Source organism: Microcebus murinus, chromosome 17, assembly GCF_040939455.1.
Source record: "Microcebus murinus isolate Inina chromosome 17, M.murinus_Inina_mat1.0, whole genome shotgun sequence".
In the NCBI taxonomy this organism is placed as follows: Eukaryota; Metazoa; Chordata; class Mammalia; order Primates; family Cheirogaleidae; genus Microcebus; species Microcebus murinus.
In genome coordinates this window covers 35773862-35790780 of record NC_134120.1, presented here as the reverse complement: position 1 = coordinate 35790780, position 16919 = coordinate 35773862, and the positions used below count along the sequence as shown (strand labels likewise).

Here is a 16919-nt window from a genome sequence, read left to right as displayed (position 1 = left end):
TTTCAGTTAGTAGTAGTTTTTGAAATTAAAATAGTAATTGCAAGAGACTGTGAAACTCATACCACACAACAAAAATTAGCTCATCTCTCAATTCCCACCATAAAGTAGCACATTAGTAAATATCTATTCATTCATTCAATCTTTCATTCAATAATTTTAGTTCAGTTGAATTCAACATTAATTGAGAAACTTTCATGAGCAGTAACTACTTGTACTGGGTAAGACATTGTGGGTGATACAGAGATGAACAAGTTAAGCAGCATAGTACTCAAGGAACATAACTTCTTATTAAGGAGCTAAGGCCCATATATAGATAACAGTAATATAAGACAGGATAAAATAAAACTACAAAAGATGTACCACAAAGTACAATTTGCACACAGAAGAAAGAGAGATTTGAGGCTGCTCTTAGCTAGAAGTGAGGATTAAATAGATAAAGACACAATTAATTTAGTCCTCCAAGTAGTTCAACAAATTGAGACAATGAAGGTTTCCTAATAAAACGAACTGTGAAATCCAATTTCAGATTAAATTGCATTTTATCATGTTCTTCATGCATACCAGGTGCTGTCCTAGCTAGGTAGCTGTTTCTACATTTGTTATTTCAAGTACTGTTGGTTTTCATCTTTAAGATAAGAGCTATTGTTTTCATTTTTTTTTTCTATGAGGAAACTAAATCTCAGAGATATAAAGTGCACAGGTAACAACATGTGAAGCACAAATAACAACCAAGATCTACTATATAAAATCAGAGCACTTTTCTTCAGATTTGCCCACAAATGGTGCTAATTTTCCATTGTTTCCTTCTGGGTTCAGTTTCCTTCTTGGTAGAGTGTATTTTGTTTGTCCAGACTAGGACCATGAGTATTAATTTCAGTAGTTGTCTCAAGTATTTCCTTACTCCTCACTTTGAAGATTAAGTTGAGCTGCATACTGATTTGTCAATTAAAAGTAGTTTTTCTTAAAATCTTGAAGACTTTTTTCTTAGTACTCTGAAGATTGTCTTCTGATATTTATTATGAGGACAAGAAGTTGTTCAGGCTAATTATTTTTCTGTTTTCCATAATTTGTTGCTTCTTTCTGGTACATTTAAGGATGTCTTTGCTCTTCTGTGGTTTTACTATGATATTTCTAGGTATGGATTTGTTTTATTTATACTGCTCAGTACTGCCCTAATTGTTTACTTAGGATTCAAGGTCCAATTAGTTTTAAAAAATTCTCCACATCATCTCTAGGAATGTTACATGTTCTTTATTTTAATTTCTCCTTTGGAATACCTATTAGATCTGTTTTTTATTATTCTCTTCTTCATTTTCTTTTTCATATTCCCCTACATTTTTCTTTTTGGGGGTAATTTCCTTATGTCTTGTTCCAGTTTACCAATTTCCTCCTTGGCTGAGTCATATATTCTATGTAATCCATTTAGTAAGGTTTTAATTTTAATACTTATAATGCCTGTCATTTTACTTCTGACAGTTGTATTTAGATATCTCTTAACTTTCCTTTAATGGAGGAGTAGCCTTTGTACGATCCCAGCTTTATACACAGTTTTCAGTTTATGTTCCTGCCTAAGCACAAACTAAAATCCAAGTATCCTGAACTGGAGGTGGGGAGGGGGGGACATTCAGACCCAGCCCTAATCTGTTTGGATATACATTTGCTCTGTCTATCTTCCTAGGTTGTCACTCTATCCAATTAGGAGCTTAAAATTCTGGCTATGAGTTTTCTATTCATTTCAGGTACCTGGGAACTTCTTTTTCTTTCTTTTGAGTTTAGCTAGGTATTTTAAAATTTATTATATTTTATTCAGGATTTGTATGGGTGTTTGTAGTGGAAGGCTGGGTAGGGTGTCTGTATGTGAAGGAGAGGTACTTCTTGAGGCTCAGACATCTTGCTAAAAGATCCTATAATGAGTAACTCTGACAATAATGAGTAACTCTGGATGTTGGCTATGTTCATTACAACCTAGTTACTCTTCAGTTTTAATGTGCCAGATTATATGGTAAACATTTTACATATATATATATATACATATATATATGTACATATATATATAATCACTATAATATTCTCTCCTTTAGAAATATCTAGCCTGACATCACACAACTTAAACAGGAATTGAACTAAGTCAGGAATTGAACCTAGGTCTCTCAGGTTCAAAACATCATATGCTGCAATATTATAGTAGGAAATTCAGAATTTGTTCTGAGATGATAAAGTTTCATACTATCAAAGCTAGAATGAAAAAGTCTACTGTAGGAACAAAGATAAATTTATCAGTAAGCCAATAAAGTTGAGACATAAGGGTACATCAGTAGGATGGGTCTCCTGAGTGCTGACATTCCTGGATGCTGTAAACATTATAGGGGAGTGTGTATGGGGGAAAGTCACTTTGAAAGTAGGAAGAGTTTATATGTAAGAGTGTCTGAAAGATGTTAGATGAAATGGGTTTGAATCTTTAAGATTTCAGTGATTTAGAAATTTTTTGCATGGTATCTTTAAATCATCTCTAGCTTACTTATAACATCTAAGAATGTAAATAGTTTTGATATTGCATTGTTCAGAGAATATTGACAGGGGAAAAAAAGTCTGTACATGCTCAGGTGTAACCATCTTATTTTTTCTATGTACAGGTGTAACCATCTTATTTTTTCCCAAACATTTTCAATCAGTTGGTTGAATCCACAGAGGAAGAATGTGCAGATTTGGAGGGCCAACTTCTAGTGGTAAGAACCAGACAGTCTGAATGGTCTGAATGTGAGGGACTGCCACACGAATTGGGTAAGAGGTAAGATCTGTTGAGTATAAAATATTTTTTTGAGAAACCTGACAAAGAAAGATGGACTTGGATTGTAGATGAGGAATTAAAGATTAAATATCTTATGAAAATTTGAATTTTTTTTAAGCCAAAAGAGAAGAAATGTTCCTCTCAGTGAAAAGGGAAACCAGAACGTGTAAAAGAATAGAGAGAGCAGATGGAGCAATGTGCTAAAGAAGGTAGAATGATACAGGAGCAGAGGTGGCAGGATTATTTATTCAGAGCAAATAAGATCAAGACACTTCTTCTGTTAAGGCAGCAGAGAATATTTGAGAAATTTTAGAAAATTCTGAATACGTTTAATATTGCTTGTACAGGCTGATTGATGGCTAAGACCAACCTGTATCCATGCTACTAATGGCTAACATGAACTAGAGATCCAGATCCCTGAAGTTGAAAAGGCAAAAGAGCTTTGAGATCAGGTTTGATATCATAATTATTAAGAAGCATATTATAGGATGCAATTAAAAAGGAATATTATTAATAAAGAACTTAGAGGATGTGAAAATACCCTTGGGAATGGTAAACGACAACTTTAAGATAGAGGGCAAGGATAAGTACAAATAGCAAGTAGAGAATTTGAACAAAATATGTTTACTAATTAGCATCAATTAAGCTAATTGGTCACAAAAAGAGAAACCTGCACAGTTAGGATAATTTTGTGTGACAAATAACAGCTACACAGGGTTTTTATACAGGTATTATAAGGTTGTACAGCTACACATGTATTATAGGGTTTTTATCAAGATCTCGTTTTTATAGAAGTTTTAGTTTAAAGAAACACTTTAGTCATTTGTATAATATGTCTATTTGCTGAAAGATGAAAAACAAGTGTCACTATAGCTTTTCAAATGCTTTATGATATCAGGGAAACTGTGAATTGAAAACAAGATCTGATCCCTCTACTGTGAGCTACATTAGACAAGTAGAAGCAAATGATCTGAGAAGTCATATCCTGTCAAAAAATATACTATTTCCTAAACATGAAAGGTCTGTTTTCTGATGTTTCTATAATTAAATTATTTACTTATTTGTTTCAAAACTTACATCTCATTTTTTCCTTTAAAAAATATCAGATACCAAGGAAAATTGTACACTAAGAAAGTAAACAGAAAGACATTGGGACATTGGAAAGAGTTTGGCTCTGAACTTCCTGGCAGTGAGGCACGGAAGTGAACATATTAAGTTTCATAGTTCTGGTAATGAGAACAAGTGAAATCCTCCATTTCCTTGAGAGAAGTGAATTTTTTTTCTTGTATTAAATTCTAGAAGAAACTTCTGAAATAAGGTCTTCTACAGTGGCCCTTTAGTAGCCTAGTGGACAATGTCTAAGGACAAAGTTGTATGAGACTTATTTCTACAAACAAAAATAGTCAGTGGTCAGTGGAATAATATTAACAGCAACTAGCTAGGTAATTTGTCAAGAGGTTGTCATTATTGAATTCAAATATCTAGGCTACCTAGTCTAACTTGGAACAGTGGGAAACTAATTTTGGATACAAGAAAAATCAATGAACTAAAAATCTCTTACACTATTGTCTCTCCTAAATACGTTCATTTGAGTTTTACATAAATACATGTAAGCATATGCAGCATGGTGAGTCTCTCAATGCAAATTCAGGAAACAAAAAAAGAAATCATCTCACATAATGCAGATGTTATTCATTGTGGGCCAACTCCACCTTGTTCATAAAGTTTTGTTTTCATGATCTTTACTATTCCATGTACTAATGAATTTTAGATCAGGACACTTTCAAGAAATGTATTTCTTTTTTGGAAAAATCAACTATATTCTTCAAGAGAAGTAGCTGAACTTGGGCATCAAATCTGCACAACAGATTCAATAACAACCTGATAGATTTGTCTAAAATTTACTTTAATGGCTGCTTAACGTATTGGCTTTTTAAAAATCTAATGAAAACTGAGACAGTACTCTGGATCAAACTTATTAGATTTCTTTTTCATAAAACATGCCCTTTTATATCCAGCTCTGGAGATTTTATGATTTGAGATGATTGGTAATAGTGAATTGGTGAAAATATGTAGCAAAGTATCATAATTTGCTTATTCTACCTCATACATTATAGAGACTATTTGGAGCATAGAAATTTTGGCTGCTTAAGCAATCAAGACCTGTGGGGTCTTGATAATTCTAGTGAGATAAGAATGCATAAATACATATTTTAATGTTTGTATGCATTCAGTGAAGCCAATTAAAAGTATTTGTGTTGGCATGTAAATTCTTTAGAGATAGTATAGAATAATCAAACATGAACAGATTTTATATTAAAAACAGCAGAAATTTAGTCCAAGGACATGCTAAGATTCTCAAGTATAGTTCTGATACATGTTGTGATAAACCACCTCTACGGGACTATCCCTTTGAATTTTTTAAAGTCATCATGAAACGTATAATTCAATATTTTATGTTTCACTTCATTTAAGGAGTCTTCTGACCTTTGAGGCCATAAGTAACTAGAAAAGCTAAGCTTGTTGAATTCTATTTTCATTTTATAACACAGAATCCCCTATTAAATAATCCTGCACATTGTAATTCACTTGACAGAGTCTTGCTCTATCACCCTGGATAGAATGCAGTGGCATCATCATAGCTCATTGCAACCTCAAACTCATGGGCTAAAGTGATCCTCTTGCCTCAGCCTCTCAAGTAGTGGGGACTACAGGTGCGCATCACCACACCCAGCTATTTTTTTTTTTATTTTTGGTAGACACAGGATCTCATTCTTTCTAAGGCTAGTCTCAAACTCCTGAGCTCCTGAGCTCAAGTGATCCTCCCACCTCAGCCTCCCAGAGTGCTAGGATTACAGGCGTGAGCCACCACACCTGGCATAATTCATTTTTTACAAGCATATTAAAACTTCCTTAAGTTGCCTTGTTGACTTGTTGCATATTGCAGAATAATATGCATATAAAAGTAATCATATACTGAAAATGATACATTTTCTTCATATCTGCCTACACAAAACACAATAGAAAAAAGGATTTTTGTTTGAAGTTGTTTCAATTTAAAAAAAAAACACCCTGTGAATGTTATATCACAATTAAAAATTATGAGGGAAAATAATAGTTGTGTAAAATATTTAGCAGTAGTTACTGTCTGCACTAGCCATGCCTTTTCCTATCTATTCTGGGTAAGAACGAGTATTGAAAATGACACAAAATCCTACCCACACTCCATGACAATGAAACCAAATATAAATAAACATTTCAAGTGTCAACTGAATGGTAAATCTGTTATTTCCAGTGTTATATTACTGAGTAATATATTAAAAAAATGGGCTACAGTATAAATTTTCATCCATGTTGTTCATTTTACATTTAATTACAATAAGGCCTTGCATTACTATTATACTTAAGAATTTCATTTCACACAACTTGTCACCTCAACAAATCTGGATGATTAGGGAACATGTTCTACTTTCCTAATTAATGAGTCAGACATGTCTTATATTTCTTCTTAGTACTTTGTATAATGTTATGCCCATTATATATATATTGAATAAATGATCAAATGAATAGATGAAAATTAAGAGTTAAATACTATGTCATTTTCTTATAGTATATTTACTTCAAAATTAGTTTGTAAAACTCCTTGACCTTGTATTAGTCAACTTTTTGTCCTTCACTATGCATATCACAAAGTTTATACTAAATAGATGCCTTTATATTCATACTAAAGTGAATGCATATAATTAACAAAAATCCTAATTACTCTTTTAAAAATGGTTGAATATCTGAAATATGACTTAAAGAGTTTAAGAATTCTCCATGGTGATGATATTTTTATCTTAAAGGATGATTAATATACAAATTTTATATCATGAAAAATGAGGATAAATTTTACCAAGGAAAATAGTCTCTAAGTAACATTAAAAAGTTAAGAAAAATTATTTTTTATATATCTGTGAAGAATGCTGATGGGATTTTAATAGGTATTGCATTGAATCTGTAGATCAGTTTGGGTAGTATAGACATAACTGAGTAGCACCTAAGTGGACACATAGGTGCTACAGTAATAGGGTACTGGGGAGGTGGGAGGGGGGAGGGGGGCGGGTATATACATACATAATGAGTGAGATGTGCACCATCTGGGGGATGGTCATGATGGAGACTCAGACTTTTGGGGGGAGGGGGGAAATGGGCATTTATTGAAACCTTAAAATCTGTACCCCCATAATATGCCAAAATAAAAAAAAATTAAAAAAAAAAGTTAAGAAAAAAATGGTAATGCTGGAGGGCTGGTAAAAATAAAAATCTTTATATATGATATTATCTATTGTTATTTTAAGAGAAAAGTACATATAGTGTATTGTGTTCTGAATGAGATAGATACACTTAGCTTGAATTAGAATTTTATATCAACTGGTAAGTGGCCTTGAACTTGATGTCAATGCTAGGTTTCTAGGTTTTTACACTTGTTTATATATCTTTCTCACTTGTTGTCTGTCTCTTGTTATGTAGGTAATAATAAATGATTAACTAATTAATCCATGGGGAAATAGATTTATTTCCTTCAAGCAACCTCTCATTCTCTCTTATACTATATGACCTCTATTATAATTTAGTTTGCTAAATTGTGCCATTTTTAGTGTAAAATGACTTATCCACCACAAATTCCAACCCCAGTGTAGCATACATACCCTGAGAAATAAGAAAACACTTAACTGGAGCCGCCTACAATTGTAAAATTAAAACATTTGGGGAAATTGTTTTCAGATGATGAATTAATATTATCTTGGATAATATTTTCAGAGTTAAGATGCTTTGAGTGCTTACTCTTGTCAGAAATAACTTGCAGAAGTTTACATGAGACAACTTATATAATTCTCATAGGTTTATAAATTAGGAATTATTATCATCTCCAGAGGAGAAAAGTGAGCACAGGCAGTGAAATTAACTTGCCCAGATCATACAGCTAGATCCAGACCTCAAAACCAGGCTCTCTGGGGACAGAGCATGTGCTTCTAGCCACCTGGAAAGATTTCTTCCCTTTAAAGAACAGTCACTTTTCCTTTAAAAAATATCAAAGATAGGTTTACATGCCAATGTAGAAAAACTGATAATAGTGGATTTGTTATTTCATGTGACATACTCTGAAACCTCTCTTATCTTCACCAATTCACACCTAATTAAGTAGTCACAGATCACAAAAACTAACAGTCTAGGCTTTGATGGAACCTTCACAGATGAATAGAAAAAAATGGATTCAGAAAATTTGTAATACATTTCTGTTTATATACATGAAATATAAAGAAATGGAAAAAAGCATACATTGTAAGTGTGTGTGCTATTTCTAGATATAATAATTAGAGCAAGGTGAAATAGAATAAAGCCCAAAATCCATTGATTTCTATTTCCACACTGATAAGTAACCTAATGTCAACATAATTTCATCCACCTAAAAAGCCCAGCTGAATATAAAAGCTCATGGTACCATCCACAAGCACACAAATAAACACACCCAGTACAACAAAGTCTTAAATTTCACCTGAGCATTTGCATTCCCTTATTTTCAGGCTTGCTGTTTGTTAAAGATTAGTATGAAAACGATATTCTTTAGACAGCTCCATCCATTGCCTTTCATTCCAGAGAACTCCATTCTAACATCCCATCTAAAGCAACAACTAGTGACTCAGTTCAAGATTTGATTAACCTCACACCCACTTTAGTAGTAAGAGAAAGAAAACAAACATGAATGAGATGCTGGTTCTCAGTGGTTTTTGTTCATATCACCCTCATTTTCTGTGACATGGTACCACATGGTTCTGTGAGCACTCGTCTCACGAGCTATTCCTTGGTAAATTAAACAAAGGGATTAAAAACTTCAGGAAGATGAAAAGGAGAAGGGGAGAAAACAAACAAGCAAACAAAAACCCCTTTGACCTGACATTATGGAAAAAATAAAAAAAAAAGACACTAAGATGAAAAAAAAATAGTGTCATGGTTTACATGTGGGATTTTGATGGAATCTAGGGCTGTGTTTTAATTCAAAACTCACCATCTCAAAACCACTTCTTTTCATCCGCCTGCAGGACTTGAGGTAAGTACGTATACGTTTTCTGGCACGCTCTTGATACTCAGGGAATTGTCGCCTGCATGAGTCAATGATAGCCTGGATCTTTTCTTTGGGCTGCTTAGAGATTGGGACCATTCGGTCCAAGTTTTCATCTACAAACAGCCTGACAAACATCTGTTGGCAAGAGGGAGACAGAGGAGAAGGGTTTGGAGGGCTGCTCTCTTCTGTTCCTAGCTTCCTGTCTTGATTACCGATAGGAAAAATACTCTTTTCTGGTTTATGCACTGGAGAACTTTGCAATGGAAAGCCAGAAAATTTTAAGCAAACACTCTTTAAAGACTTTTCTAAATGGTTGGATTAAAAAATAGAGAGAGAAAAAGAGAGAGAAAGGGAGACAGACAGACACACAGACAGAAAAGAATATCGTGTAGAAAAAAATCAGGAAATAACAGTAGACTGTGACAATTGAGCACCCCATTAAATTCTCTACTAATGATAAATACGACTGTTACATTGCTACACTGCACAGTGGACTAATCTCTGAAAGCAAACAATTGACTCTTTTGTCATGCATAATTAGATAAGCTAGGAAAGCAAAAGAAATAACAGATGACGGGCGTACTCTTCCGAGGACTAAGCTGAGGCCCCCTCCATCCACTAGGTAAACATGCATACTCACACAACACAATTCCAGTTTTCAGCTCACATTTGGCTTTAAAATTCTAAACAAAACACAGCAATTCTGGTGTCTGGTTGGCAAAGAGTGTTTCATGTACTTTTTAAATCCTTCTGTAAATTAAACAAACATGTCTCTAAAATATCCACATTTACCAACAAGCAACAACATGAAAGTGAAGTGGTAAAAATTAAACCACACTTGGAGTGTGGCGAGACTCACATTAAAAGCTTTCAGCCGCTCAGCTTCAACGCCGTCTGTCTCGTTCACTTTCTCTGAATCGTCGTGGTCGTCGTGGTCATCTTCATCCTCATCTCCCCTGTTTAGTGACAGGTCCTCAGCGCCTCGTTCTACGCTCTCATTTTTGCCAGAATCATAGCTTGAGTAACTATGCGCCGGAGACTGAAAAGAGAGGGCGAAATGGCTGCTTTTAAATTCGTTGCACAACCTTAAACATTTTATGTTTTATTTCTAATTGTCCCAATTTCTCAAAGATCTTGCTTATGAGCTGATAACTCTAGAGCTGTGGAAATTTAAATTTGCATCCAAATTAATGCAAAATCAAATTAGAAATTCATTTCCTCAGTGACACTAGTCACACTGCAAGTGCCCACTAGCCATACGCAACATTTCCATCACTGCAGAAAGTTTTGTTGAATTTGGTTGTTGAAGAGCAATTACTATTTCCACTCAATAGCTATATGCCAAACAAAAAAGCAACCTGCAATCAATTTTTGCAAGAGCATCACTGAATCACATATTCTTAGAAACAGATATGACTTCGGTGCTTAGTCAGCTTAGTCAGTCTAGCTTAGTATTAGCATTTTTTAAACATGTATGGAAACTGAGGGATGGGTATGTTTAATTAACTTGCCCAACAAGAACTATACAAGATATTTTTTGTGATTATGGCTATTAGTTATAAGTCAGTATGCTATAAAATAAATTTACAATTTGTCTATGAGTCTTCAGATGTCCCTTGACTTTGGTTTAGTAAAAGGGAATCACGTTTTTTCCCAATTGCCTGTTAAGTTTAGAGCTTCTGTATCTAACACTATACAAAGGACATGACGCATTTAAAGCAAGAACAATTAGATGAGTAACTCTGGTATATATTTCAATGTAAAAATCATTAAATATCTGAAAATTTAAAATATTTAACAGCTCATGTTCACATATAAACAGTTGATGGCCTTCTTAGAGGTGCAGTTGTCAGAATACAATAAAGTCTATCTATGTGTACCTGGGCCATTCAACAATAAACAAACTGGCTTTTGATGGTTTTTTATTTTGGGATTACACATATTCAAAATATTTCCTCTTAGGACTTTCTAGCTAATTCCAGAGTTAGTTTGGAAGAAATAAAGGAAATCCAAATATATGGTGTGATAAGGAGCTGATTCAGTCATGAATAGCATAACAATAAGCTTTTATATAACCCCTTGGAAACCATCACACTGACCAATAATCATTTAAACATATTCTGGGTATCTTTGATAAGATATTAAACTAAGATATAATAGAATTTAAAAATGAATATTTTATATCTATTTTTATTTAATGATGTAAAAGATATTTTCTGAGATATTAAATACCATAAAACAAATAATGAAGAAAATGAGAGACACAGAGAAGAAATTAGCACTGAGAACCACCATTCACCTAATCTATTGGTTCCCTTCATCTTTCATAGCAACCTGGTGAAAAGATGTTACCCTAAGATTCTGCAGATCAGAAAACAGCTTCAGAAAGGCTAAATAACTTCTCCTTTTCTAGAGAATGATACAACCATTATTTGAACCTAAGTCAGCATGAAACTAAGAGTGGTGGGATAAGGAAGTTTTCTCTTTAATACAGATTACAATTTTGTTTCTGAAGGTATATATATGTTTGCATATAATTAGAAGACGAATATAAAATATTTGTTGGTTTATGTACATGTTAATATGAAAACATTTTAAAAGTGATTTCACCTAATATTATTCTGCCTAAATAAATTAGATGTATTATTTCCTTTTACTTATAGAATAATCTACAATTTATAAATCTTCAGTAAGAAACATTATCACTTGCTATAAAATTTCCACATGATGTATTTAAACAATTTATTATTGCTTCATACACATCTTTCCTCATTTGTTTCAGTTGGACAAAGTGGAGGAAAAATACACTATTGTAATTAAATGAAGATAACCAAGTTTTCTTAACATAAAACATCCATTGAATAAAACAGTAAGAAGCAAGAATAATGAACAACTTTTAAGATGAACATGAAAAGCAGTAATTTCTAAAAACTCCTGTTCCAAACCCAAATCTACCTCAATGTCAATCCCTTCTTCCCTCAACAAACTCTTACTGAGTATAACTATATATTTGGTACTGTCCTAACATACTGTGCCACAGCAACAATCCATTAACAATTATTTTTTGAGCACCCATTATGTGTTAGAATTTTTCTAAGGATTTTACATAGATCATATTTCATTTACAATAAACTGGTTAAGGAACTCCATTTGCTTATTTATGCATGAAGAAATCGGGATTTGAAATCACTCAGTTTGGCCCTGAGTCTACGATCTTAATTCTATTCTCTGCTCTCTCTCTCTAGAATTGCTACTTATGAGACTATTTTTATAATATCAGTAGGAATCAACTCCTAAGGCTCTGTATTTCTGGACAGCAACTTTTAAAATAGAAATACCTCTGGGATGAAATTTATTAAATCTATGCCATCATTTAACATCTAACTCTGAATTTTCCTGAACAAAGCTAATGGAAGGTATGTATTTTATATGGGTTGGAGCCTATTTAATAATGTTTTGTATTTATGGAGTGTTAAAATTTACATAAAGCTTTAATCTCCATGTAACTGAACTTCACAGAAGGACTGGTATTAATATATCTATATTATACATGATTTAAAATATATATAATGATAATAAATCATATTAATATATGTGATGGTTAATTTTATGCATCAACTTGGCTGGATAATGGGTGTTCTGATAGTTGGCTAGACATTATTAATATTTCTGGGTGTGTCTCTGAGAATGTTTCTGGATGAGATTAGCATTTGGATGGGTGGATTCAGTAAAGCAGATTGTCCTCCCTAATGTGGGTGAGCATCATCCAATCCTTGAGAGCCTGAATAGAACAAAAGGTACAGGAAGGAAAAATTTGCCCATTCTGCTGGACTGCTTAGTTGGGACATATTGAGACTTACACCATTACTTATATCATAAATTCCCCTGGTTCTCAGGCCTTCAAACTGGGACTTAACTACACCTTTGGCTTCCCTCGATATTCAGCTTTTAGAAGGCAAATCATGGGACTTCTCAGCCTCAGTAATTGCATGAGCCAATTCCTCATAATAAGTACATATGTATATTATTTGCATGTATCATATAGACATATAAAACTACTTTACAGATGATTAAGTCAAGGCTCAGTTAATCTAACTTGATGAGCTAACATCAGACACTGAGAAAAGTGGCAGGAGAAGTTAAGTGGAGGCCATCCGTCCATCACTGGGAGGGTAGGACTACATGGGGTTTCAGAGTGGGAGGCCATGGATGGGAATTAGCACAAAGAATGAGAATGTTGGGTTTCAGGATCTGAGTTAATTACAAAAGTAAAAGGAGAAATGTATAAAAGAAGATGAAAGCCAATCAAAACAATTTTCATAAACTTAGATAGCTGTGTCTAAGACTAAACATGGGCCCCGTTGTGGTATATCCTACTTGTTTGTCATCCCTGCACCTTTTCCTTTCAGAAACGGCCCCTGCCAATCCTTTGGGTACCAACCTTCTCTACTCTCGCCATGCAGGCTTCAACTTTGCCTCTGGGTGGAGAGCTGGCCTGAGACTGAAACCAAGCTGAATATAGCAGAGTTAAGTAACGCAGAGAGAGTCCTGATAGCATAACTTGTACATCTAGATCCAACTATTTAATATTCCTGAAATAATACCTTCAGTTAAGTAATATCATATATCCTCCACCTACACAACATGATTTATTTTTTGTTTAAATTTGAGTTTCAGTCACCTGTGATTATGACTGGAGTGGCATAGAGATCAATCATTACAAGGCCAGAGCAACAATACAGATTTCACACATGATAATGCAAACACATGGCCCCAGACAAATGGATAATAGTATCTCCATAATCAGCAGAAGATACTCTCAAATCCACCAACAAAGTAAAATGCTATTGAATGACCTTTACAATGGGAAATTTTGTATTGGCTGTGTTCAGAAATGTCTCCATGCACTGAATATATACATATATAGATAGATATAGATATAGATATATAGCATGCTTTAAGGATTATATTAACATAATATAAATATATAATCAGAGAAGGAATAATAAAACTAGAGTAGATCCCTGACATTAGCAGTAAAGATAGATTTTAAAAACAGCATATTCTTACAATTAAAATCATTAACAAGGTGGAAATACCTAGTAAAATACAATAAGACAAATATTCCATAGGTTTGAAAAGTTTACCTTTTCAAATATAAAATATAGTAAATATATTTTAAGTGTCAATGCGAAATATTTTAAAAATATTATAACACAGTTATCTGAATGCAAAATATGCTGAGCAAATTCATTCAGTGGAACCATGAAGGATTTATAGCACTAGTCATTCAAGGTTATAAAAAATCTTGCAGATATGAGAATATTCACGATCTAAATTTAAAGCATGATCACTTTTTTTCCCTCTACAAAATAAACTAAATTTTCGCTTCTCAGCTGGAGTATCATTTCTTGCCCCTTCACCATTTAAAATCTATCTTTTAAGGCCAGAATAGGTTCAATTTCTAAAAAGATTCCAGTTTTTACCTCAGTCTACTTCAATCTTTTTCTAAATTGTGGACTTAATTTAACACAGAATTAAATACTACCATTGCTTTCTACTTTTCTTTTTTCTGTTAATCTGCATATGCCTGTAAACTAAACTGAGACAGGAACCAACAAATATCCCTTTACCTTTGCCCTCACTGTATTGGAGACATGCTTGCTACAGATGGGCCTTTAAGACTGCTTGAAAAAGCTTCTCTTTTTCTATGAAATTATTTGGTTTTTAAAAATTGGGTATGTGGGTATTACAGTGATATCATAGACTGAAGCAATAAAAATTACTATATATCTACAAATAACATACATAAAATACAGCAGTCATTTTTTCCATTAGCCTGCCTTGCCTTAATAAGATTTTAGAAGACCATGACCTAGAAAACCTTCATTCCAGGAACAACTGTTTTCTTATTTCGTGTATAAATCTAAAAAATCCAAACCAGATCTTAAAAAAGAAATCCAAAGATATTAAACAACCACAATTTAGGTCTTATGGAAGATGGATACCTGCTTATCCTCAAAACATACCCTGTATTTCCTCATTATACCCTAAATAAGGGGAAAACACATGAATTCAGTGCCAGGCACCCATGCTTCCATAATGTGCTATGCATATCTTTGTCACAGTACTGATTGTAAGGTATCTTCCTCATAGTCTGAGAATTACTTGAGGGCGGGGTCCCTTAAGCACCATGTCTCTTCTATCTTTATAACTTTGCACAATGCCAAGCACATAGTAGGAATAAAATAAATGTTTTCTGATGAGTGACTTTTTGCATTTTGGAGTTTATACAGAAGATGATTTAACTTTTTAAAGTGCCATTTTAAAAATCACCTCACACTTACTTTTTTAAAATCAGTTATTCAATTGTGAATTCCCAGAGAAGCAACGCTGGATGCTCAGTGTGGAAAAAAGGTGATGAGGTGATACATATAAAAAGATTAGAGAATGTGTGGAGAATAGAGCCCGGGAGCGCTTTGCTCACCCTACCAGCGCAGCGCAGACTGAACTGCAAGACAGCACCTGCCACCCCCACTGACCTCTTACCTGCCTAAATGGGGATATGCCTGGAGTCTGTGCAGAGCTATTGCACTACACAACAGGCACTATGGGGATCAGGCAACAGCTAAAGCCATCCTGAACTCTAGGGTACATCACACTGGGTCTATACCAGTCTGCGGAGGGACTGCATTGACTTGTGTCTTCCCTGAGCTGTACTTTGGAACTTAAAGCCAGGTGCTTTACCTCTAGAGTACAGCTTGAAATCCCCACTCAAGAGACATAATCTGGCTGAACGTATAAAAAAATAAATGCAAGCCATGTATCTGCTATCTGCAGGAAACATATCTAACCACAAGGACTCATTCAAACTCAAGGTGAAGAGATGGATCATGCAAATGGAAACCAAAAGAAAGCTGGTGTAGCACTTCTCATACCAGAGAACATAGATTTCAAATCAAAAAGGTAAAGAAAGACAAAGGTGATTATTATATAACAGTAAAGGGAACAATTCAACAATAAGAAATAACAAATCTAAATATTTACACACCTAACACAGATGTGCCCAGATTCATAAAGCAAATCCTACTTGATCTAAACAAAATGATAAACAGCAGCACTGTAAAAGTCAGGGACTTCAACACCTCTCTGACAGCACAGGACATATCCTCCAAATAGAAAATAAACAAAGAAACAATGGAGTTAAACAGAACTCTGGAACAAATGAACCTAACAGACATTTATAAAACATTCTACCCCAAAACAATTGAATAATATATGATCTTCTAAACAACTCATGCAACATTCTTGAAGATTGATCATATCCCAGACCACAAAACATGTCTCAACAAATTATAAAAAACAGAAATTATACCATGCATCTTCTCATACCACAGTGCAATAAAATTAGAAATCAACTCCAACAGAAACACTCCTCTCTACATAAAGTCATGGAAACTGAACGACTAACTGCTGAATGATAATCAAGTTAAGGCGGAAATTAAGATGGAAATCAAAAGATTCTTTGAACTAAATGATAAAGGGGACACAAGATATCAAAATCTGTAGGATACAGCTGAAGCAGTCCTGAGAGGAAACTTCACAGCCATAAATGCCTATATCCAAAAGACAGAAAGATCACAAATCAACAATTTAATGAATCATCTCAAGGAACTGGAAAAGTATGAGCAAATCAATCACAAAAACAGCAAAAGAAATAACCAAGATTAAAATAGAACTAAATGAAATCAATAATAAAAGAACTATAGAGAAGACTAATGAAACAAAAAGTTAGTTCTTTGAAAAGATAAACAAAATTGGCAGGCCTCTTGCTAAATGAATCAAAATAAGACATGAAAGGACCTCAATCAGGTATGAAAAAGGAGAAATTACAACTGATACCACTGAAATACAAGATATTATCTACAAATGGTGTAAAAATCTCTTCCACCAAAAAAAAAAGTCCTGGACCAGATGGTTTCACACCTGAATTTTAACAGACCTACAAAATTGAACTGGTACCTA

At 33.8% G+C, this 16919-nt stretch overlaps 1 protein-coding gene across 7 annotated transcripts in view; it reads right to left on the bottom strand.

The window, feature by feature from the left end:
• NOL4 (nucleolar protein 4) overlaps window positions 1-16919 on the bottom strand; it is a 347440-nt gene that overhangs the window by 93231 nt on the left and 237290 nt on the right. For 4 of the 7 annotated variants that reach the window (XM_075993566.1, XM_075993562.1, XM_012782597.3 and 1 more), the window contains one exon: window positions 9754-9933. In XM_075993566.1, the coding sequence (XP_075849681.1) occupies window positions 9754-9933 (180 nt within the window). Of the gene's footprint in view, window positions 1-8837; window positions 9030-9753; window positions 9934-16919 lie in introns of all 7 variants that reach the window. The other 3 variants (XM_012782596.3, XM_075993561.1, XM_075993563.1) reach the window with 1 other exon arrangement.